Source organism: Phocoena phocoena, chromosome 1, assembly GCF_963924675.1.
Source record: "Phocoena phocoena chromosome 1, mPhoPho1.1, whole genome shotgun sequence".
NCBI lineage: Eukaryota > Metazoa > Chordata > Mammalia > Artiodactyla > Phocoenidae > Phocoena > Phocoena phocoena.
This window is the reverse complement of record NC_089219.1, coordinates 4,117,474-4,143,071: the sequence shown is the minus strand read 5'-3', so window position 1 is coordinate 4,143,071 and position 25,598 is coordinate 4,117,474. Positions and strand designations below refer to the sequence as shown.

Sequence of the window (25,598 nt, the reverse complement as noted above, 5' to 3'; positions counted from 1 at the left end):
TTTCTAAGAATTTGTCCATTTCTTCCAGATTGTCCATTTTATTGGCATAGAGTTGCTTGTAGTAATCTCTCATGATTTTTTTTATTTCTGCAGTGTCAGTTGTTACTTCTCCTTTTTCATTTCTAATTCTATTGATTTGAGTCTTCTCCCTTTTTTTCTTGATGAGTCTGGCTAGCGGTTTATCTATTTTGTTTATCTTCTCAAAGAACCAGCTTTTAGTTTTATTGATCTTTGCTATCGTTTCCTTCATTTCTTTTTCATTTATTTCTGATCTGATTTTTATGATTTCTTTCCTTCTGCTAGCTTTGGGGCTTTTTTGTTCTTCTTTCTCTAATTGCTTGAGGTGCAAGGTTAGGTTGTTTATTCGAGATGTTTCCTGCTTCTTAAGGTGGGCTTGTATTGCTATAAACTTCCCCCTTAGAACTGCTTTTGCTGCATCCCATAGGTTTTGGGTCGTTGTGTCTCCATTGTCATTTGTTTCTAGGTATTTTTTTATTTCCTCTTTGATTTCTTCAGTGATCACTTCATTATTAAGTAGTGTATTGTTTAGCCTCCATGTGTTTGTATTTTTTACAGATCTTTTCCTGTAATTGATATCTAGTCTCATGGCGTTGTGGTCAGAAAAGATACTTGATACAATTTCAGTTTTCTTAAATTTACCAAGGCTTGATTTGTGACCCAAGATATGATCTATCCTGGAGAATGTTCCATGAGCACTTGAGAAAAATGTGTATTCTGTTGTTTTTGGATGGAGTGTCCTATAAATATCAATTAAGTCCATCTTGTTTAATGTATCATTTAAAGCTTGTGTTTCCTTATTTATTTTCATTTTGGATGATCTGTCCATGGGTGAAAGTGGGGTGTTAAAGTCCCCTACTATGAATGTGTTACTGTCGATCTCCCCTTTTATGGCTGTTAATATTTGCCTTATGTATTGAGGTGCTCCTATGTTGGGTGCATAAATATTTACAATTGTTATATCTTCTTCTTGGATCGATCCCTTGATCATTATGTAGTGTCCTTCTTTGTCCCTTTTAATAGTCCTTATTTTAAAGTCTATTTTGTCTGATATGAGAATTGCTACTCCAGCTTTCTTTTGGTTTCCATTTGCATGGAATATCTTTTTCCATCCCCTTACTTTCAGTCTGTATGTGTCTCTAGGTCTGAAGTGGGTCTCTTGTAGACAGCATATATAAGGGTCTTGTTTTTGTATCCATTCAGCCAATCTGTGTCTTTTGGTGGGAGCATTTAGTCCATTTACATTTAAGGTAATTATCGATATGTATGTTCCTATTTCCATTTTCTATATTGTTTTGGGTTCGCTACTATAGGTCGTTTCCTTCTCTTGTGTTTCGTGTCTAGAGAAGTTCCTTTAGCATTTGTTGTAAAGCTGGTTTGGTGGTGCTGAACTCTCTCAGCTTTTGCTTGTCTGTAAAGGTTTTAATTTCTCCATCAAATGTGAATGAGATCCTTGCTGGGTAGAGTAGTCTTGGTTGCAGGCTTTTCTCCTTCATCACTTTCAGTATGTCCTGCCACTCCCTTCTGGCTTGTAGGGTTTCTGCTGAGAGATCAGCTGTTAACCTTATGGGGATTCCCTTGTGTGTTATTTGTTGTTTTTCCCTTGCTGCTTTTAATATGCTTTCTTTGTATTTAATTTTTGACAGTTTGATTAATATGTGTCTTGGCGTGTTTCTCCTTGTATTTATCCTGTATGGGACTCTCTGTGCTTCCTGGACTTGATTAACTATTTCCTTTCCCATATTAGGGAAGTTTTCAACTATAATCTCTTCAAATATTTTCTCAGTCCCTTTCTTTCTTTCTTCTTCTTCTGGAACCCCTATAATTCGAATGTTGGTGCGTTTCATGTTGTCCCAGAGCTCTCTGAGACTGTCCTCAGTTCTTTTCATTCTTTTTTCTTTATTCTGCTCTGCAGTAGTTATTTCCACTACTTTATCTTCCAGGTCACTTATCCGTTCTTCTGCCTCAGTTATTCTGCTATTGATCCTATCTAGAGTGGTTTTAATTTCATTTATTGCATTGTTCATCGTTGCTTGTTTCATCTTTAGTTCTTCTAGGTCCTTGTTAACTGTTTCTTGCATTTTGTCCATTCTACTTCCAAGATTTCGGATCATCCTTACTATCATTATTCTGAATTCTTTTTCAGGTAGATTGCCTATTTCCTCTTCATTTGTTAGGTCTGGTGGGTTTTTATCTTGCTCCTTCATCTGCTGTGTGTTTTTCTGTCTTCTCATTTTGCTTATCTTACTGTGTTTGGGGTCTCCTTTTTGAAGGCTGCACTTTCGTAGTTCCCGTTGTTTTTGATGTCTGTCTCCAGTGGCTAAGGTTGTTTCAGTGGGTTGTGTAGGCTTCCTGGTGGAGGGGACTAGTGCCTGTGTTGTGCTGGATGAGGCTGGATCTTGTCTCTCTAGTGGGCAGGTTCACGTCTGGTGGTGTGTTTTGGGGTGTCTGTGGCCTTATTATGATTTTCGGCAGCCTCTCTGCTAATGGGTGGGGTTGTGTTCCTGTTTTGCTAGTTGTTTGGCATGGGTTGTCCAGCACTGTGGCTTGCTGGTCGTTGAGTGAAGCTGGGTGCTGGTGTTAAGATGGAGGTCTCTGGGAGATTTCCACCGTTTAATATTATGTGGAGCTGGGAGGTCTCTTGTTGACCACTGTCCTGAAGTTGGCTCTCCTACCTCAGAGGCAGAGCCCTGACTCCTGGCTGGAGCACCAAGAGCCTTTCATCCACACGGCTCAGAGAAAAAGGGAGAAAAAGTAGAGAGAATTAGTAGAAGTATGAGTAAAGAAAGAAGGAAAGGAGGAAAGGAAGGAAGGAAGAAAGAAGCAAAGAAGGAAAGAAAGGAGGGAGGGACGGAGGGAGGGAGGAATGAAGGAAGGAGGGAAAGAAGGAAAAAAGACAGAAAGATGATACAGTAAAAATAAAATAAAGTATAATATAGTTATTGAATTAAAAAATATTTAGAAAAAAAAAAAGGGACGGATAGAACCTGAGGACAAATGTTGGAAGCAAAGCTATACAGAGAAAATCTTACACAGAAGCATACACATACACCTTCACAAAAAGAGGTAAAGGGGGAAAAATCATAAATCCTGCTCCCAGAGACCACCTCCTCAATTTGGGGTGATTCGTTGTCTACAGGAGGGAAGGAAGGAAGGAAAGAAAGAAAGAACGAAGGTAAAGTATAATAAAGTTATTACAATTAAACTTAATTATTAAGAAAAAGAATTTTAAAAAAAAAATCATGGACGGATAGAGCCCTAGGACAAATGGTGGAAGCAAGAGTATACAGACAAGATCTCACACAGAAGCATACACGTACACATTCACAAAAAGAGGAAAAGGGAAAAAAATCATAGATCTCGCTCCTAAATTCCACCTCTTCAATTTGGGATCATTCCTTGTCTATTCAGGTATTCCACAGATGCAGGGTATATCAAGTTGATTGTGGAGCTTTAATCCGCTGCTCCTGAGGCTGCTGGGAGAGATTTCCCTTTCTCTTCTTTGTTCTCACAGCTCACAGGAGCTCAGCTTTGGATTTGGCCCTGCCTCTGCGTGTAGGTCGCTGGAGGGCGTCTGTTTTTTCGCTCAGACAGGACGGGGTTAAAGGAGCCGCTGATTCGGGAGCTCCGGCTCACTCAGGCCGGGGGTTGGGGGATGGGGGAAGGAGGGGCACTGCGTGCGGGGCCGGCCTGCGGCGGCAGAGGCGGCGTGACGTTGCGGCAGAGGCCGGCGTGACGTTGCACCAGCCTGAGGCCCGCTGTGCGCTGTCCCGGGGAAGTTGTCCCTGGATCCCGGGAACCTGGCAGTGGCGGGCTGCACAGGCTCCGCGGAAGAGGGGTGTGGAGAGTGACCTGTGCTCGCACACAGGCCCCTTGGTGGCGGCAGCAGCAGCCTTAGCGTCTCCCGCCCGTCTCTGGGGTCTGCGGTTTTAGCCGCGGCTCGCGCCCGTCTCTGGAGATCCTTTAAGCAGCGCTCTTAAACCCCTCTCCTCGCGCACCAGGAGACAAAGAGGGAAGAAAAAGTCTCTTGCCTCTTCGGCAGGTGCAGGCTTTTCCCCGAACTCCCTCCCGGCTAGTCGTGGTGCACTAACCCCTTCAGGCTATGTTCAAGCCGCCAACCCCAGTCCTCTCCCTGAGCTCCGTCCAAAACCAAAACCCGAGCCTCAGCTCGCAGCCCCGCCCGCCCCGGCGGGTGAGCAGCAAGCCTCTCGGGTTGGTGAGTGCCGGTCGGCACCGATCGTCTGTGCAGGAATCTCCCCGCTTTGCCCTCCGCACCCGTCGCTGTGCACTACTCCGCGGTCCCGAATCTCCCCCCTCCGCCTCCCGCAGTCTCCGCCCGCGGAGGGGCTTCCTAGTGTGTGGAAACTTTTCCTCCTTCACAGCTCCCTCCCACTGGTGCAGGTGCCGTCCTTATTCTTTTGTCTCTGTTTTTTCTTTTGCCCTACCCAGGTATGTGGGGAGTTTCTTGCCTTTTGGGAGGTCTGAGGTCTTCTGCCAGCCTTCAGTAGGAGTTCTGTAGGAGTTGTTCCACGTGTGGATGTATTTCTGGTGTATCCGTGGGGAGGAAGGCGATCTCCGCGTCTTACTCTTCCGCCATCTTCAAGGTCCCCCAAGTATTTTCCTTAATCAGAAATAGACCTTTGTGAGACTGTTCACTTTCAAGTGTTTATCTAGATCAGCGAGAGGCCATCTGGGCTAACAGTGCCTCCAGTTTATACCCAGTCACCTGAGTCTCAGAGGATTATTTTGGTCCTGAATATTTTGGTAGTCATTCGACACAAACTAGAAAAAAGTTTTGAGAAGACACACCCCTTGTTTGTAATCTGTTAGCCAGGACGACTAAAGCCTTTGTGATTTGTCTTTGGGTTAACTGTTCTTCTGATCCAGACAACGTACCTTCTAGAAACCTGAGTCCATGGGGACAGTGCACCCACAGCAGAAGGCCCGTTTGGAAATGCCGTGAGCTTTGCAAGTGTGGCCTCCAGAAGTGTTTGCTGTTTGAATAAAGCTGATAAAGCAGACTGCCTAGAACATAAGAGTGATGTGGAAAGAAGGTAGCTGTAAAAATAACCAGACCCAGCGTCCTTTGCTGCGTTTTGATGTCAGGATAAGTGCAGATCGCCACGGGGCTGCGAGGGGTCAAGAGAGCTCTTTTCTGGGGAGTAACGTAGCAAAATAACCCTCTCCCACATCTCTGGGGGGTAAAACTCTAATCTATTTATATATTTGCTAGTATTTGAACAAAACAAGTTCCTATAACAGAGACTGCAGTGCTTAACATAGGTATCATGCCTGGATTTACTCTGAAAGTGGCATAAATTTAAACTTTCTAGAACTTGGAAATACAGATGTCTTGAGGGCTCTCTGGAGAGCTTTCAAAATAACCCCTCCTTGGACCCTGGAGCCAGGTCCGTGTCCTGATTGAGTCACCTTGCAGCTGTATACACATTGCAGCCGTACATCTCGCTGTGCTGCAGCCCGAGGTTGTCACCGTCAGAGGCCCCCCACCGAGCGCGCAGGACCTGCTGAGTTTCCGACTGTCTGCTTAGGTGGAGGTTGCTAAAGAAGAGGGAATTGGTGCAGAGTCTTCTATTTTGTCCTGAATGTTGGGTCTCCCTTAGGGTTTTAGGAAAGATAACAACTCACTTTTTAAAAATTGTGTTTTTTTTTATTTGTCTTTTTTAAAAAAATATTTTTTCATTGAGGAGAAATTCACATACCCTAATATGATTTTTAAAGCGTCCAATTCAGTGGTATTCTGACTATTTTTTTTTAAATGTCTTTTTTTCTTGTGGGAAAATACATATAAAATTTACCATCTTAACCATTTTAAAGTATACAGTCAGTGGTATTAAGTACATTCACATTGTTGTACAACCATCACCATCATCCATCCCCATAACTCTTTTCCTCTTGTAAAACTGAAGCTCTGTGCCCATTAAACAAGCTGCCCATTCTCCCCACCTGCTAGCCCCTGGGAACCATGATTCTACTTTCTGTCTTTATGATTTTGACTATTCTAAGTACCACATGTAAGTAGAATCATACAGTATTTGTCCTTTTGTGACTGACTTATTTCACTTAGTATAAGTCTTCAAGGTTCATCCATGTTGTAGCATATCATAGAATTTCCTTCCTTCTTAAGGCTGAGTAATATTCCATTGCGTGGATAGACCACACTTGGGTTGCTTCCACGTTTTAGCTATTGAGAACAATGCTGCTGTGACCATGGGTGTACAAGTATCTCTTTGAGACCTGCCTTCAATACTTTTTGTGTATATACCCCAAAGTGGAATTACTGGATCATATGGTAATTCTGTTTTTAACTTTTGAGGAGGAACCATTCTGTTGTCTACAGTGGCTACACCATTTTACATTCCCACCAACAGTCCATGTCCTTGCCAATGCTCACTGCTTTCTATTTTTTGGATAGTAGCCATCCTAATGGGTGTGAAGTAGTATCTCATTGTACTTTTGATTTGCATTTACCTAGCGATTAGTGATGTTGACCATCTTTTCATATGCTTGTTGGCCATTTGTGTGTCTTATCTGGAGAAATGTCTAGGTTTTTTGCCAGTTTTTTATTGGGTTGTGGAGTTTTCTGTATATTTTGCATATCAATCCTTTATCAGATATACGATTTGCAAATATTTTCTCCCATTCTGGGGTTTCCCTTTTTACTCTGTTGATATTCATTTCACTTCCAGCCTGTATGTGTCTTTGGTTCTCAGGTGGGTCTCTTACAGACAGTGTATATTTGGATCATGTGTTTTTATCCATTCTGCCAGTCTCTGTCTTTTGATCGCAGAGTTCAATCCATTTACATTTAAAGTAATTTCTGATAAGGAAGGACTTACTTCTGTCACTGTGTTATTTATTTCTATGTGTTAAAGTTTTTTTTTTTTGGTCCCTGCATTACTCTCTTCTTTTGCGTTTGGTTGATTTTCTTTGAAGTGAAATGTTTAAAGTCCCTTCTCATTTCCTTTCGTGTACACTCTATAGCTCAGTTCTTTGTGGTTATGGGGACTACCTTTAGCATCCAGAAGTTATAACACTAATTTGAATTTGTACCATCTTAATTTCAATAACGTACAAAAACTCTGTTAATTTGTAGCACCATCTCCCACCCTTTCGGTTGTTGATGCCACAGTATTACATCTTTATACATTGTGTGCCCAAAACATAAAATAATAATGCTTTTCAATGTGTTATTCTCTTAAATTATGTAGAAAACAAGATATGGAGTTACAAACCAAAGTTGTAGTAGCTTTTACACTAATAATTTGGTTTTTTCCTTTATATGTATTAGTGTTTTAAATCATGTAGACAACAAAAAGAGCGATAACAAGCCACTGTTTCAATAATATTAGCTTTTATAATTGTCCATATATTTACCTTCATTGAGATCTTCTATTTCCCATATGGCTTTGAGTTACTGTCCAGTGTCTTTCCATTTCACCCTGCAGGACTCCCTTGAGCATTTCTTGCAAGCAGGTCTAGTGACAGTGAACTCCTTCAGCTTTTGTTTATCTAGGTATGTCTTAATTTCTCCCTCACTTTTGAAGGAGAGTTTTGCCAGATATAGGATTCTTGGTTGACAGTTTTGTTTTCCTTTTAGCACTTTGGTATGCTGGCTCACTGTCTCTGGCCTCAAGTTTCTGATGAGAAATGTGCTGATAATCTTACTGAGGATCCCTTGTACGTGACAGTTTGCTTCTCTCCTTGCTTTCAATTTTTGCTCTTTGTCTTTGTCTTTTGAAAGTTTGATTACAGTGTATCTCAGTGTGGATCTCTTCAGGTCCATTGAGCTTCTTGGATGTTTATATTCATGTCTTTCATCAAATTTGGGAGGTTTTCAGCCACCATTTCTTCAGATACTCTCTCTGCACCTTTCTCTCGCTTGTCTCCTGGGACTCCCAGGATGTGTATATTGGTCCAGTTGATAGTGTCCCATAGGTCCCTTAAGTTCTTTCTGCTTTTTTTTCAATTTTTTTTCTTTTTCAGACTCAGTAATTACCATTGTTCTATCTTCAAGTTCATTGATTCTTTCTTCTGCAGGTTCAAATCTGCCTTTGAATCCCTCCAGTGAATTTCTCATTTTTGGTTACTGTAATTTTCAGCTCCAGAATTTCTTTTTAGGTTTCCTGTCTCTTTATTGATATTTCCATTTTGTTCATACAGAGTTTTCATGATTTTCTCCACATCTTCCTTTAGTTCTCTGAACATCTTTAAGACAGTAGTTTTAAGGCCTTTGTCTAGTATATCTACCATTAGGTCGTTTTCAGGGACAGTTTCTGTTGATTTATTTTTTCCTTTGAACGGGCCATACTTTTCTGTTTCTTTGTATGCCTTGTGCTTTTGTTTTTGAACACTGGACATTTGGGTCTAATAATGTGGCAGCTCTGGAAGTCAGATCTGCCCATACCCCAGGGTTTGCTGTTTTTTTATTATTATCCTTTTTTTTTTGGATTGCCACGGGATTTCTGTGTGCTGAGGATCATCCAGAGGTATAAACTTAAGTTCTTCTTAGGTCTTTTCTGAGCCTGTGCCTTTCCCTGGGCATGCATGGTCACTTTCTAATTTTCCACATACGTGCAGTTGTTTTTGAATGTCTGAGTCTTTAATGTCTGGCTCCCAAAAGAGGAAAAAGAAAAATGAAGGTGGAAAAGGCTCTGAGCCTTCAAATCCTCTGCAGCTGGAGGGAAGGTACAACAACACTGGTGCATTCCCCTTTCCTGGACCTCTGTGATCAGAAGCAGCAATCAGAGCATAGGTGGGTGGGTTAGGGAGGGTGAGAGGGAGATGTAAGAGGGAGGGGATATGGCATATATGTATACACATAGCTGATTCACTTTGTTATACAGCAGAAACTAACACACCATAACTAAACCAATTATACTCCAATAAAGACGTTAAAAAAAAAAATCAGAGCATGGATACCCAATCTTTAGAGGAGGGGGTCTTTTTTCCCACCCTGGTTCCCACAAGCTGTGCACAGGCTGTCCCAGGAGCATGGGCACAGCTGCCTGCCCACTGGCTGGGGTGGGGGTGGGGAGCTGCTGCTGGGCTAAGGGCTGAATTTGCCTCCAGTTGACCACAACTTACTGTCCAGTTCTTCCCCTGGAGGTTGCAAGCCTTCAGTAGTCTCCCGAGTTCCAAAATAATCACACCAGACAGTTCTGCCAGAGCAGGTGGTGTCCAGTAGGGAGAGATTCCTGGTGTCTCCTGCTCCGCCTTCTTTGCAGGATCCTCTCCTGACTGACCTTTTGAAGTAAGTTTCTCCTTGTCTCCATCACTTCTTTGGTTTAGCACAATTCTTCCCAGTCCCAAATCTCATAAATTACGGGTCTTCATCGTGGTTTGGTTTTGCCCCAGGAGTTTAAGGTGTGCTGCATCTAACAGCTCTGACTTTAGTGCATCGTTCGGTATTTCTCACCAAAGGTGGAACAACTCACCTTTAATTCAGTGATATGAGCCCGGTAACGCTGCCTTGGGCGGAGCTGCCTCTCATTTCCCCATTGGTGGTGTTTCCTTGGAGAGAATGAGGAAACGGCTTCCACTCCAGGCCCAAATGAGATGTTGGGATGACAGCCCTGCCTCGCTTGTTTGTGGTTCCTTCTGCTCTGTTGACTTACAGGTCTCTGGTTAAACATGGAGCTGGTGTTCCTCTTTTATTTCTTCTGGAGATAAGGCTGATGATAGTAGGCTGTCACAGGTGAAAGTGCTCCTGTAATTGTCCCCTCCTTCTGACACCTTATAACACTCGTCAGGTTTTCACTTTGGGAACCCGCTGAAGGTTTCTTGCTCAAGTCGATTCCTCACACGGCTTCAGGAAATGATCTGGAATCCCCCGTCCACTGTTAATTTGGTGATTGCTCAGGATATTGGTATGCGGTGCAGAGAAGCTTCCGTATTCTGCGGCATCCTTCCTTTTCTCTTGCAGCACCCCACCCGTAATCTCTGCCTTCCTGCTCAGGCAGTGTGCTTAGTTGCGGCGGGGGTGGGGGGCGCATCTTACATCCTGTAGAATCGGAAAAAGGCCGATGCCTCCCACTCCTGGGAGCGAGGCAGGTGGAGTCATTCTGGGTGCAGGTGACGAAGAGCCTGTATAACTGCTGGACTTCCAGGGGCCACTTCTTTGGCGCACATGCACGTCTCTGTAGGCCTGGGAGTTGAGACTCTTATGGTTACTAGAAACAGAAACTCTGTTCAGTCCAGCTTGAGCAACAGGAAGCGACTCTCTTGGCTCTCAGATCTGGCAAGTCGAGGAAGGGTCTGGTCTCAGGCACTTCAGGGGCTCACGTGATTGTTTTGTTCTTGAAGTAAAGCTTACCTTTGGTGACCCGTACAGGTCTACGCTTACTTCTGTGAGTTCTGACTAGTATCAACTGTGTCTCCCCCGCCGCTTCCAAGGGGCAGAACCTCTCTACTCTTCCAGAAGTCCGCTCCTGTCCCTCCCAGGCAGTTCCCACCCCCTGTCAGCAAGTGCTGGCTTGGTTTTTATCTTTAGAAACTTCATGAATTTTCTCTGACTGCTTACCAAGTTACCCCAGATTTGATAGGGTAAAACAATGGATATGTATTCTCTCATAGTTCTGGAGGCCAAAAGTCTGGAGTCAGTATCACTGGGCTGGAAACAAGGTGTGGGCAGGGCTGTGCTCCCTCCGGAGGCCACAGGGGAGGCTCCTTCCTGCCCCTTCCAGCTTCGGGGGCTGCCGGCAGTCCTTGGCTGTGGCCCCATCCCTCCACTCTTGCAGGCCTGCATCTTCACGTCTCTGCTGCTCCATGTCGGCACGGCCCGCTCGTCTGTGTGTGTCTCAAACCCCGCTCTGCCTCCCTCTAATAAGGGCACTCATGGCTGCATTTAGGGCCAGCCAGGTAGTCCAGGATGATCTTTGCTTCCCAAGATCCTCAACTTAATCCCATCTGAAAAGATCCCTTGACCTTACAAAGCAATGTTTACGAGTTCTGGGGATTAGGGCCTGATATCTTTGGGGGCCATTATTCAGCCCACAACAACCACAGAAGGGTTTTGCCTGTTTTTGAACTTCATCTAAATGGAGTAATGTAGACTATGCTTTATGTGTCTGGATTTCTCCCATCCAGCATAATGGTTTGGACCTTCATTCATTTTTTATTTTAAATTTTAAAATTTACTTATTTATTTATTTTCGGCCGCGTTGGGTCTTCATTGCTGTGTGCGGGCTTTCTCTAGCTGTGGTGAGCGGGGCCTACTCTTCGTTGCGGTGCGTGGGCTTCGCATTGCGGTGGCTTCTCTTGTTGCGGAGCGTGGGCTCCAGGCACGCGTGCCTCAGTAGTCGAGGTACGTGGGCTCAGTAGTCGTGGCTCGCGGGCTCTAGAGCGCAGGCTCAGTAGTTGTGGCGCACGGGCTTCATTGCTCCGTGGCACGTGGGATCTTCGCGGACCAGGGCTCGAACCCGTGTTCCCCGCATTGGCAGGCGGATTCTTAACCACTGCGCCACCAGGGAAGTCCTGGTTCATTTATTTTTATTGCTGAGTTTTCTGTCCTATGAATCTGTTTCTTCATTTTTCGCTTGGTGGGCTTTTCTACTTTATGAATGGAGCTGCCCGAAACATTCTTGGGCAAGTCTTTTTATGGACGTATATTTTCATTTCTCTTTGGTAAATACTGTGGAGCGGAGTGGCTGGGTCACAGGTAGATGTGTGCTTTCCTTTTAAGCAGTGCCAGCTCGTCCAGGTGGTCGCACCAGCGCTGTCTGAGAGCTTGGTTGCTTGCGTGCTCGCCAGCATTGGATTCTGCTTGTCATTTTAATTTTAGGCACTTTAGGGGTTGTGACTGTGGCTTTGCTTTGCATTTCCTTGGCGACCAGTGATACTGTGTACTTGTTTGTGTGTTTGTTGGCCGTTCCCAATCTGCCTTTGTCAAGTGGTCATTCCATTGTTTCGGGTTGTTTGCCTTTTTTATTGCGTGGATGGGAGTTTCTTTTATATATTTTGGATATAAGTTCTTTGTCAGATACATAGAATATTTTTTCAGTCTGTGGCTTGCCTTTTCATTTTCTTCACACTGTTTTTTTTTTTTTAAAGGCATAGTGGGACTTTATTTTGTTCTGTCAAAAACTTTTTATTTTATTTCTGTAAAAACTTACAGACAAGTTGCAGAAATACAAAAAGTACTGGTTTAGTCTTGGTTCAGTTTCACTGACTGATTACAGGTGCCCCATCTGCTTTAGTTGCACTCGCTTGCTCACGTTTCCTCCCTCCCTGCCCGTGTGTGTGTGTGTGTGTGTGTGTGTGTGCGCGCGCGCACATGTGTGCGTGTATGTAGACTCACACACGTATTTTTTCTGAACCACTTGAGAGTAAACTGCAGACATGCTCCTGACCCCTAAATGCCTCCGTGCCTCCTGGAGATTGAGGGTGTCCCCTGTGTAAGCACAGTGCGGGGTCAACCTCAGTTCACTTAGCATCAGCTCCACGCCCCCATCTCCCATCCACCTTTCGGTTCTGCCCATCCATCCAGCTGTGTCCTTTGCAGTGTTTCTCTCGGTATAGGACCCAGTGCAGGATCACACGGCTCTGTGGTCTCCTTCAACCTGGATCAGCGCCACAGCCTTTCTTTGTCTATTTAAGACTTTATTTTGTATGCCATATTCTCCTTCCTTTAAAAAATGTCCTAGAGGGCTTCCCTGGTGGCGCAGTGGTTGAGAGTCCGCCTGCCGATGCAAGGGACACGGGTTCGTGCCCCGGTCCGGGAGGATCCCACATGCCGCGGAGCGGCTGGGCCCGTGAGCCATGGCCGCTGAGCCTGCGCTTCCGGAGCCTGTGCTCCGCGACGGGAGAGGCCACAACAGTGAGAGGCCCGCGTACCGCAAAAAAAAACAATAAATAAAAAAAAATACGGCATTGTTTCTCATCATCAAAAAAAAAAATGTCCTAGAGAGGAAGTTCCCTATTTGGGAGTTGCTGATGTTCCCTCCTGGTGGAGTCGGGTTGTGCATCCCCGCTGGACACTGTGTGAGGCGTGTCCCCAGGGTCTCATGGCCACAGGTGCATGGTGTCCATCTGAACCGCACTGGCCTTGTTCACTTGGGTCGTCTGGTTGGGTGTTGTGTGATGTCTCCACTGTGGAGTTACTGTTTTTTTCCTTGCAACTAATAAGCAGACCGTGGGGAGGCTCTTTAAGCCACGCAGATACCTGCTCCTTGTCTGAATGTCCCCCTAGGTTGGCATCCATTGCTGCCTCTCAGAAGCATGATTTCCAACCCCAGCCTTTCCCCCACATGACTTTCTACTGTCCAGAACCCTCCCTTCTCCCTCACGGATGGATTAATTGATTGATTCGGCTGTTGAGTCCATATTGGTATGGACTTCTGGATCCCTGTTTTTTTTTTTTTTTTTTTTTTTGTGGTACGCGGACCTCTCACTGTTGTGGCCTCTCCCGTTGCGGAGCACAGGCTCCGGACGCGCAGGCTCAGCAGCCATGGCTCACGGGCCCAGCCGCTCCGCGGCATGTGGGATCTTCCTGGACCGGGGCACGAACCCGTGTCCCCTGCACGGGCAGGCGGACTCTCAACCACTGCGCCACCAGGGAAGCCCTGGATCCCTGTTTTTAAAATGACCACCCCTAATTATTTTTGGTGTTCAAATTGTCCCATACTTAGCCAGAGTCCCTTCAGGCTGTGTCCCTGTGACATCCCCCGTCATGTTTTGTTTTTTGAGCGTTTTCTGGCTTTCTGGCAGAAGATGCTTCAGGCTCATCTTGCGTCTTCCCTGTTCCAGCTCTGGAATCAGCCATTTATGTGGGGAGCTGTGGTTTACCACCTCTTCCTTTTTCTAAAACGCTTTGTATTTTGGGAAAGTTTTAGATTTACAGAACAACAGTGAAGACAGTGCAGAGAGATCCCCTATCCCCATTCCCAGTTTCCCCTGTTATTAACGTCGTTAGGGTGGTACATTAGTCACACCTAATGAACCAGTATTGATGCATTGTTACTAACCGAAGTCCATGCTTTAGGTAAGTCGAATTTCCTTACCTAATGTCCTTTTCTGCTCCAGGACCGCATCTAGGAGGCCACATGACATTTAGTCATCATGTCTCCTCAGGCTTCTCTGGACTGTGACGGTTTCTTAGACTTTCCTTGGTTTTGATGAGCCCTGGCTCTTTTTAAAGGGGAAAGTGTTAGAATCCAGGTCTGGGCGCTGGGATTGTCTTTGTTTCTAAGCCCGCTCAGCGGACAGAGCTCGGACAGTTTACATATGGAAACACGCATGCACGTATATGTGCACACACAGGTACGCATGCATACACATACTTAAATAGACGCACACACATGTACACGCATCCGTGTGCACGCACACGGCTTGGGAGTTGAGCTGTTGCTGACCCCATCCACCTGGCGGGGCGCCCCAGGCTTCACCTTCCACGTTTGCACCTCTCCTTCCACAGAGGAGCCTGGCTCCCAGTGCCGTCCGCATGGCAACCCGCTTGCTCAATCCTAGGAGGCACCTAAAGTAACGTCAGAGTAGCTTCACCCAGACAGCTGTCAGAGACAAACCTACCAGGCAGAGTTCAGGGTTCGTTAGCGGCCGAGACCCAGGGGAGCAGCCAGTGTTGTCCTGGGTCCCTTGGCCCCTTCTGTGTGTTCACGCTCTTCATGAATGCCGTCGGGTCCTTCTGTTTCTCTTTGCTTTCAGTTTTATAGTTATTTCCCCTGCCCGTCCTTATTGAGTTAGTTTTATTTTTTGAATATAAAGAACACAAAGACAGTTTGGAAAGTCAAAGTTCTACCAAAAGGTGGTCCGAGAAGAGTCTCCTGGTGGGAGCCAGCTCTGTTGCTCGGGGCCCCTCCTTCCTGGGCTGCTTTGTGCGAATATCACAGATGTGTGGGTGTTGACTCAGCTCCCCTTTCCACACGGGGTCGGGGGGAGCAGACCTGTGCGTGGGCCTTGCGGCTCGTTGCGTCTTCTCCCCGGCCCAGCTCACCCTGGCAGTCCCCCCCGGCAGCCCTGCCTCCCCGCTCCTTTTTCCAGCTGCACTCGCTCCATAGTGCTCTGCGGTTTATTTGCCCAATTACCTATGTTTGGATATTCAGACAGTTTCCAGTATTTTGCAGCTGTAAGTGATGCTGAGATGAATGGTCTTGTGCGTGTGAACTTTTGTATTGTAGGAGGGGCACCTTCAGGGTGAGTTCCCAGAAGTGGGTTTGCTGGATTGGAGGTTAAATGTGTATATTGTGTTGTTAGCTGTTGTCCAGTTTCTCCAGAGGGGTCGCACGCTGTTCTCTTCTCACTGGCAGTGTACTGGGGGACCTGTCTCCCCACTGGCTCACCAATAGTTGCATCGTCAAGCTTTTGAGTTCTGCTAATCTGATGGGCAAGAAATGGTATCACAGTATAGTTGAATTTGCATTTCTCTGATTATAAATGAAGTTGAACATGTTTTCATATGTGTGTGAGTTGTCTATTTGTGTCTTTTGCCCATTTTTCTGTAGTACTCTTGCACCTTGTCATCAAATGTTAAGAGCTCTTTGTATGTTAAGGATATTTCCTCTCTTTATCTGAGACATATATTGCAGATATTTTCTCCCAGTTTTGTCATTTGTCTTTTTATTTCCCTCGTCCCTGATTTTTTTGGGCCACGTGTCTTAGTCTGCTCAGGCTGCTGTAACAAAATGCCATATATTGGGTGGCTTAAACAACAGACATGTATTTCCCGCAGTTCTGGAGGCTGGAGGTCCAAGATGAAGGCCCCTGCAGATCTGGTTCCTGGTGAGGCCTCTCTTCCTGGTTTGTGGACACCACCCTCTCGCTGTGTGCTCACGTGACCTTTCAGTGGTATGTGTGTGTGTGGAGGGAGAGGGGGAGCTCTCTCTTTCTCTTCTTATAAGGGCACTAATCCCACTATGGGGGCCCCACTGTCATGACCTCATCTAAACCTAAGTACCTCCCAAAGGCCCACCTCCAGATGCCATCACTTTGGAATTAGGGCTTCAATGTATGAATTTTAGGGAATGTTTGTTTTGGACAAACATTCAGTCCATAACATCATGTAAACGTCAAAACTTTTTGATGCAGTCAAATGTATCAGTCTTTTCTTTCGTTGTATCTGGATTTTGAGTCGTAGTTAAAAAGCCTTTCCCTACTCCTATAGAAGAATTTATCCGTGTTTTCTCCTAGCACGTGTATGGTTTCAGTTTTTATGTTTGGATCTCGTTTGTGGTGTGAGGAATGGATCTAATTTTATCTTTTCCCGGGGGCCATCCAGTTGTCCCAATACTACTTACTAAACAGTCCTTCTGTGCCGCAGTGATTTAAGATGCCCCTTAGTCATACGCTAGATCTCCGTTTACACTTGCATCTGCCTCTAGATCTTTATTCTGCCCGTGGCTGCTCTGTTTCTGTGCTGGGACCACAGGGTCACGGCCTGAGGCTGCTGGGCCTCTTGGTGGCGGGTTTGGCCTGCAGCCCCTCCCCTTCCTGGCTCTTCCTGCTCTCCCCACGTTTGCTTTTCCCGAGGAACTTCAGCATCAACAGGTCTAGCTCCATAAAGAGAGCTCGTTGGCATTTTTATTGGGATTGCATTAAATTTATTAATTTGTGATGTCATAACCAGGAAGAAGGGAAGTCTTTCTGTTGGTCCACTTCTGTTTTTGTGTCTTTGGGGAGTGATTTTAAATATAGGTTTACAATGTAGATTTTAAACAGTTGAACAGTTCTTACTAAGTTTATTCACAGATATTTAATTTTTGTGCTGCTCTTGTAAGTGGGATTTTCTCTTTCATGTGTTCTGGACCTTCTTTTTTTGTGGACAGTTGTTTTTTTTTTTTTACCAGCACTTTATATAGCTTTTGTCATGTACCTCACTGTTTTTTAAATTACACTTTATTTTGACGTCATTACAGATTCACATGCTGTTGTAAGAAATAAGCAGAGAGATCCCATGTCCTCTTTACCACCTGTCCCCAGTGGTAATGCTGTTTCTTGGTTTCAAGTCCAGCTGGCTGACTTTTTCTTTCAGGTCTTGCATGCTCCGCACGGCCTCAGCCTGGCTGGCATGGAGGCTGTTCCCCTCCGTCCCTCTCCCCTGCGTTCCCTCGCCTGCCCTGCGTGTTTCTCTGTTGCCGGCTTCTCTCCCGCTGTGCTCAGGATTTCATGGTGCCCTGGGGGTTGGGGTAGGGGTGGCAGCAGACAGCTTCAGGCTTACTTCTTCCCCGGGTGGTGACTCCGAACGCAAGCGAGCCGCCTTCTCCTGAGACCCCACTAGGAACCCCTCATAGAAAGGCTAGGGCTGGCCTCAGTGCATCCCTTCTCTGTAGTAGTCGTTATTCCAGGCCGTGGAGTTCCCTGTTGACCTGCACTGGGGTCACGGCCCCGTGGAGCAGAGGTGCCTGCAGGAAGGGATGCCAGGCTACCAAGCCTGAGCCCCAATGTCAAGGGCTCTGTAGGACCCAGTGGGAGATGCGAGGAGGGAAGCGGACCCCGGCAAGGGGCCGGTTCTCCAGAGGAAGCGGGTACAAAGTCCCTGGAGTGCCCGTGCTCTGGCTGCTGGGCTGCAGACTCCGAAGGACGAGAGGCTGCACGCCTGTCCACCTCACCAGCCACGGCCCCAAACTCAGGACGGATTCCCTATTGCTTCTCTCAGCTCTCGTTGAGTTGATACCTTTTTTGCAAAGAGGACCAGAGTGTTATGAGCCCTTTAGCCAGTACGAAGAGTAATTCTAGGTTTACAGCTTTCTTAAAACCATACCCTTGTTGTTTTTCATTGCTCATGTGTATGTTTAAAAATAATTACTGTACTCTGTAGAATGAAATGAAAATATCGCCTGCCAAATGATTGCTGTGCTTTTAGATGACTCTGCATACGCGGTGTCGTGTGCGGGCAGCTTAAGCGACTTTACGCGTCGTTAGGTTTCCTTTTCCACCCTGAATGTGTGCGGAGGAAATCAGTCTGCAGCAGCTGCCGCGTTCTCTGTACGTCTGAGTTGGAAAAGCTTTGGGCGTGTAATCGATCCACTTCTGGAGGGAATGGCTTCGGGCTGACGGTATGTGGTTTGTGAGCCTTTGCTTTGCCCGGTGGTCCGGGGTGCCTTGTGTTCCTTGGCGGGAAGGAGGGGGGGAGATTCTGGCTCTGGACGCCTGTTTCTCTCCTGACTCTTCCCCTTGGGCGTGTTTCAGGCTCTCGGGCCTCGCGAGGTTCGCCTCAGTGGCCAGGCACCCAGTGTCCTCTCAGGAGGATGCGGGAAACAAGTCATCGTACCCTTGTGCGTTGCCTGTGGCCCAGCTCTGAGACCTCAGAGCCGCCGGCTGCCAATGTGGACCGGCCCGGCTCGTAGGCGCGTGAACGCTCCTTGGTCTGTGCCGCTGGGGTGGGCCTTGGCCCTCCCTCCGTGGTCAACATTCGCGGACGGTGCAGAGGGTCACATGGACACCCCAGAACAGACCTGTGCCTGGCCCAGGCCGGGCCGCCTTCTGCCCGTTCCTCCATCTGTCCCGTGCTTCCTAAATCTCTCTCTGTGACTCCCGGTCACCACAGCCTCTGTGATGGGCGTGCTGTCGGGGACATTTGGACACGTTCTGCCACAACAGTTTGCTTTTCTCATTTGTGCTCACCAGGGGCCCCAGCGTGGCTGCCCCCATCCAGGGTCTGGCCCTCGGGCCCAGCTCTGTCTCGGGAGGTGGCCTCAGGGCCAGGGGACCTCCCCCCGCCCCATGGGTTCCCTGTCACCTCTGCAGTGTGTTTCTGGGCGTCGGGCTGCGGTGACCAGAGTTAGCATGGAGGGGGCTCAGTGGGTGACAGGGGGCCCCGGCAGGAGGAATTAGGTCTCACTGAAGATCTAAAGGAAAATCAACCTCGTGAAATAACCTGAAGTTTTACCTGCCTCGAAGGGATTTCTGAGTTGGTCTGAGGACAGAGACGGAGGGGATTCCTCCTGGGGCGGCCTGAACAAATTGTCACAAACTACTTGGCTTAAAACAACAGACATTTATTCTCTCCCAGTCAGTTCTGGATCCAGAATCTGCTGGGCCAAAATCAAGGCGTCGGGAGGGCCTTGCTCCTTCTGGAGGCTCGGGGAGGATCCTTCCTGCCTCTTCTAGGTTTTGTTCCTGGGCTGTTAAAGTGTGAGAAGTGGGTGTTTGTGTAACTGACAGCTGCCTTACACAGAAGAGTGCCGTGCAGACTGAGGACGAGAAAATCAAAAGGTGTGTGAAACCGGAAGCTGGGGATCAGTCACCGCATTTGAAAGGTTAAGCCAGAAGGGGTTGCACAGATAGCATGAAAATGGGGGCACGTTTTTTGTTTTCTTTTGGATCCTGTAATAAACTTACGAATTTTTTGGGAGACGGCTGTTTGCAAACATAGTCTACGTAGTATTGAATCCTTATAGTTTTTTTAGTGGCCAGTTTTGCTGATACATTTATTATTTATTTATTTATTTTTGCGGTACGCGGGCCTCTCACTGCTGTGGCCTCTCCCGTTGCGGAGCGCAGGCTCCGGACGCGCAGGCTCAGCGGCCATGGCTCACGGGCCCAGCCGCTCCGCGGCATGTGGGATCTTCCCGGACTGGGGCACGAACCTGTGTCCCCTGCATCGGCAGGCAGACTCTCAACCACTGCGCCACCAGGGAAGCCCTATAATTTATTTTTTAAAAACAATAGACTTATAGCAACTTTTCCCTGATACACTGTAGTTGTTCAGTACCGTTTTATCCTGTCAGTGGCTAACGGGATGGGAAGGGCAGACCGCCGTCCTTGTATTTGACAGACATGGAAAGTTATGGCACAGAATCAGACTCTTAGGATTCTTAACTCGGCCGATTCTTTGCTTGTACTTCCAGGATGTGGGTTATTTTTTTTTTCTCATTGAGTTGACAGGGACCCAAATCCTTGCTCATGTGGTGGTATGAAGTATCCTACCCATGGTCTGAAGTTTGGCTCCAGTAAAGGATCAGAATAAGCTGAAGTGGGTGGCGTGAGGTCCAGTTACTAGGGGGCCTCAGGAAAGAGAGATTAATTCACAACCAGACACTGATTCTGGGTGTTCCCCCACACGGATATAAAGGATATAACGGGATGGGATATCATCTGGAACAGTCTGGGAAGACTGACTTGGATGAAATGCACGCTTCCTGTTCTGTATTGGGGTACCCTCGTGCACAGCCTCTGCTGTGGTTTGAGCCAGTTGGCCATCAAGTCGCCTGTGCTGGATTCCAGCCAGCGTCCTTTTGTGTGTGTGTGTGTGACGATCTGCCCTTTACCTGAGTGCAGTCAAGTCCTGGCTGTGACAGTGGCACACAGCTCACCCGTGTCCAGCCACATAAGCAGGGTCCGTGGGGAGCCCCGGGCACACCGCTGGAGCCTTCCCTGCCTCCGTGGCCCCAGACACAGCTCGGGTCAGAGGGTCCCCGTTGGCATCATCTTTCCTTTGGGACCATGCTCTGCACCATCACAGGCAGGCTTGGGCTTCCATTCCTTCCGAGAGTCCGAGGCCCCCTCCTTGCAGGCTGTCAGCCTCCCTGTGACCACGGCCTGAGTTTGGGGGCGGCTGGGTTAGTGCGTGCAGCCGGTGGTCAAGAGGGACGGAGGGCCATCGGCTCCCTCGGCTGCCGGGCGACACTGAGGAACCACGCGGGCCTTTGCGCTCGTCCTCCCAGGAAGGGAGATGCTGTGGCCACGTTGCGTTTTACACGTGCCGCCTTTGGGTGGCTTCTCCGCAGCATTACCACCGAGGCTGGGAATTGTGGGGCAGAGGCGGGCGTGGCTGCTGCCCCGAGTCCCGGCTGTCAGTCTGACTGCGGTAAGTGTCGCTGGGCTCTTGGGGTGGAAAGCGCTGTTCCTGGGCTCCAGTCTCACCTGGTGTCGCCAAGTGCCCCATGTCCTCTGGCTGCGAAATGGCCTTCCTGGGGGAGCTGATGTGCCAGGGAGCCTGCAGAATCTGCCATTCAGGGCCTGGGGCAGAGCCGTTGTCTCTGAAGCTGCCATAATGGGGTGGATCACAAGTCTTGTTGCCCAGCCGAGCAGGAATTTTAGGACCCGACCACGGCCCACTCCGAGTTCTGCTTTATTCTTGCTGCTTTTTTTGGACCATTTTTAAAGTCTTTATTGAATTTTGCTGCAATATTGCTTCTGTTTTATGTTTTGTTTTTTTGGCCATGAGCCATGTGGGATCTTAGCTCCCCAACCAGGGATCGAACCTGTACCCCCTGCATTGGAAGGTGAAGTCTTAACCACGTGACCACCACGGAAGTCCCTCTTGCTGCTTTTTGAATAAGCGGATGAAAGTGGTTTCTTTAAAACACTACTGAATCAAGCCCTGAAGCCGTATTTGTGAAAATGGCTTTGTTTGAACGTGGAGGCTAATTCTGGGGTGTCCTAGGGTCCTCTTCCCTTGCATCTGGCCAACGATAGAGACAGTGAAAAAAGGAACAGTATGTAACATTCAGCCTGACTGATTTCCTAATTACACGTAAGTTACATAGATAGAACATACCATTAGGAGCTGAAACTTGGGGAGAGAAACTGTGTGCTAATAACCCTAAATTGAATATCCACGTGTATTCTTTTTTTTTAAATTAATTTTTATTGGCGTATAGCTGCTTTACAATGTTGTGTTAGTTTCTGCTGTACAGCAAAGTGAATCAGCTCTAGGTATACATATCTCCCCTCCTTTTTGGATTTCCTTCCCATTTAGGTCACCACAGATCATTGAGTAGAGTTCCCTGTGCTACACATTAGGTTCTCATTAGTTATCTATTTTATTATTATTTTTTTCATTTTATTTATTTGTTTTTGGCCCCGCATTGGGTCTTCATTGCTGCGGGCTGGCTTTCTCTAGTTGCGGCGAGCGGGGGCTACTCTTCATTGCGGAGCACGGGCTCTAGGCTCGTGGGCTCAGTAGTTGTGGCTCTCGGGCTCTAGAGCGCAGGCTCAGTAGTTGTGGCACAAGGGCTTAGTTGCTCCGCGGCATGTGAGATCTTCCCGGACCAGGGCTCGAACCCGTGTCCCCTGCTTTGGCAGGTGGATTCTTAACCACTGCACCACCAGGGAAGTCCCTTAGTTATCTATTTTATACATAGTAGTGTGTATATGTCAATCCCAGTCTCCCAATATCCACGTGTTTTCTTCATCATTTTACAAAGTGTCTCATCACTAACACAGAGTGCCATTCCTGGTGTTTTATTCATGGATTTGGGTAGATGTTGGTAAGGCACAGAGTGTCTGAAAACCTGCAGGAAGATCCTACAGGAAGAGGAGGAGTCATAAAGATGGTGTTGGTCTTCAAGCGGGTCCTGGTTAGTTAGGGGGGGGGTCCCAGAACCGGAGGCTGGCTTCCCTGCTCTCTTTGAGCCACTGATGTGATGTCGTGTCCTCTTCCTGTGGCGGTTCTTTCTTTTGTGATGACCCCCTGCCTTGCTACACTGCTCTCTAGTGAAATTTTACCGGGAAAGCACTGTTGATTTCCCCTACCCAAGTGGGCTTGGTAATGACTCATGACCAATGTGCTTTGTTTCCATTCCAGGCAGCTTCGGTCACCTCCTTGTCGAACCTGGCGTGTATGCACATGGTGCGCTGGGCTGTCTGGACCCCCGTGCTGGAAGCCAGCTCCGGGCGGGTGACGTTACCTCTACAGGGTGGGATCCAGCCCAACCCCTCGCACTGTCTGGTCTATAAGGTACCCCCAGCCAGCATGAGCTCCGAAGAGGTAAATTGTTAGAGGCTCCGTAAGTATGATTATTTTCTACGAGCTTCTAGCAAGTTCCTGCATTTTCAAAATCAGAAGCTGACAAATACGTTTGCTGATGTTTCATGAGCTCTGTTTTTTCATGTCAAGGCTGTGCCCTTAAAAAATAAGTGTGGTTTCTGAGTCATAGTCGGCTGTGGACTCACCGAGGCCGGTTTTATCTGGGGTCTTGTAATGTTCCCGGTCATGTATCAGTCTCTCATGGTGACCTGCGGGGCCTGTGACCCTTATTTGTATACATGGTGCCATGAGATCCACTTCTGTGCTTTTTAAAAAGCCCTCTTTTTATTTTTAAATTTATTTTTTTATTGAAGTATAGTTGAATTACAGTGTTGTGTTGATTACTACTGTACAGCAAAGTGGCCCAGTTAACATATATATACGTACATTTTTTCATATTCTTTTCCATTATGGTTTATCACAGGGTATTGAATATAGTTCCCTGTGCCGTACAGTAGGACCTTGTTGTTTATCCATTCTAAATACACCAGTTTGCATCTGCTAATCCCAAACTCGCCCCCCCAACCCCCTCCCCCTTGGCAACCACCAGTCTATTTTCTATGTCCCTGATTCTGTTTCTGTTTCATAGATATGTCCATTTGCGTCATATTTAGGATTCCACGTATAAGTGATATCGTACGGTATTTGTCTTTCTCTTTCTGACTTACTTCGCTTAGTATGATAGTCTCTCTAGGTCCATCCGTGTTGCTGTAAAAGGCATTATTTTGTTCTTTTCTATGGCTGAGTAGTATTCCATTGTATATATGTACCACATCTTCTTTATCCATTCGTCTGTCCACGGACAGTTTGCTTCCCTGTCTTGGCTATTGTGAATAGTGCTGCTGTGAACATTGGGATGCATGTATCTTTTTGAATTAGAGTTTTCTCCAGATATATGCCCAGGAGTGGGATTGCTGGATCATGTGGTAATTTTATTTTTAGTTTTCTGAGGAACCTCTCTACGGTTTTCCACAGTGGCTGCACCAACTTACATTCCCACCAACAGTGTAGGAGGGTTCCCTTAATAAAAAGGCCCTCTTGAAACGTTTGGTGCACTGGGGGCTGTGTCTCGTGTGCACAAGGCTGGGATGGGAGCCGGGCGGTGGGCACTGTCCTGGCTGGTCTTTGTGGCTTGTCGCTCACACCCACTGGACCTCAACTCTCTCCAGCTGTGTCTGGAGGGGTGGGACCACAGCAGGACTTAAAAAAAAAATCCATTTTGAAATGAAGCTTTCTCTGATCCCCAGCATAGAAAGCAAATAAAAGTGGGGCAGGGCCAGCGGAAGCGTGTGTGTGTGGGTCTTATCCCCTGGCCTCCACTGGCCTGTTGGCGGCCCTGTGGGGTGGGGAGCGGAGACCTGGGGGCCACAGACACCGTGTGACACCACTGCTCTGGCTGATGTCCCAAGTCCTTCCTGACACTACTAATGGGTTGTGACAGCGTTTTTGCCTGGGTGTGTTGTTTGATTCTTCTGCTGACATTCCTGAAATATACCCGTCCAGTCTCAGCAGCACAAACAGGAGGCTTTTAGGCCTCAATTGTCTAATTTTTCTTAGGTAAAGGACCAGACCTGTTATATCAGTGTGTCATCCGTGTGCTGAGTCTAGTGACAAACGTTATCTTCCGTGTTATTATTTATGGTTTGGATTATGCTTTGGGAACCTGAATAAGGGAGCAGCTGATGGTGCAGCTTTTCTTATTATGTCCCTGATTATGGGGTCCCATTTTGCTGCATTCCCACATGGTCTGGTTTGAGCCCTTATTATAAAATTGCCGTTAGAGGGCTTCCCTGGTGGCGCAGTGGTTGGGAGTCCGCCTGCCGATGCAGGGGACACGGGTTCGTGCCCCGGTCTGGGAAGATCCCACATGCCACGGAGCGGCTGTGCCCGTGAGCCGTGGCCGCTGGGCCTGCGCGTCCGGAGCCTGTTGCTCCGCAACGGGAGAGGCCACGGCAGTGAGAGGCCCGCGTACCGCAAAAAAAAAAAAAAAAAAAAAAAATTGCCGTTAGAAATCCTGAAGCCACTGCCGTTCTCTCATTCTCATTCTCTCTCTCTCTCTGTGCATGTATGTATGTGAATAAATCCTTATGCTGTTTAATTTTAGCCTTCTCATGCCACTACATTTCCTTCGCTTTTTAAGTGTGTAAACTATATTGGAGCATAAGTGTTGTGAAGGTTTGACTGTCTTAAGGACACAAATATATTAAATACCATCATTTTTCATGAGGAATATCACTTCTAATCAGGGTTTCTCAACCTCAGTACTATTAGCGTTTGGGGCCAGGCAATTCTTTGCTGTGGGTCTGTCCCGGGCACTGGAAGGTGTCAAGCAGCATCCCTGGCCTCTTCCCACTAGATGCCAGTAGCATCCCCCCAGTTATGACAGCCTAAATGTCTGCAGACATAGCTGAATGTGTTCTTCTGGGGGCAAAATCGCCCCCAGTTGAGGACCACTACTCTAAACAGATATAATTAGCTAAAATAATAAACTACCGCTGGTCACAGACTTGACCCACTCTCCTGCTCTCTAAAAGTGCTGCTCTGCTTCTTCCTGTATTTCTCATCTCATGTAGCAGTGCCAGCATCTACGCAGTCAGAGGGGTGGAAACCTAGGTAAGCCTGGTCTCTGCCTGTGCACCCGTCAGATCTTTATCTTATTTGTTCATTCAGTGACTTTTTATTGAACACCTGTTATCTGCTCCGGGAAAAATATCTCTAATCCCATGGAACTTACAGTTGAGTAGGAGTGGCAGATGTTAAAGAAAAAAAATACATGCTATACACATCCTATAATTTTTTACTAAGTAAATTTTGCAGTTTATGTTATTATGATTATTTACTGTGAAGGTAAGTAGTG

The 25,598-nt window shown here is 47.1% G+C and overlaps 1 protein-coding gene across 1 annotated transcript in view; it reads left to right on the top strand.

The window, feature by feature from the left end:
* NPHP4 (nephrocystin 4) overlaps positions 1–25,598 on the top strand; it is a 132,956-nt gene that overhangs the window by 40,500 nt on the left and 66,858 nt on the right. The window contains exon 9 of the mRNA XM_065884328.1: positions 22,520–22,702. Coding sequence (XP_065740400.1) covers positions 22,520–22,702 — 183 coding nt within the window. The remainder of the gene's footprint in view (positions 1–22,519; positions 22,703–25,598) is intronic.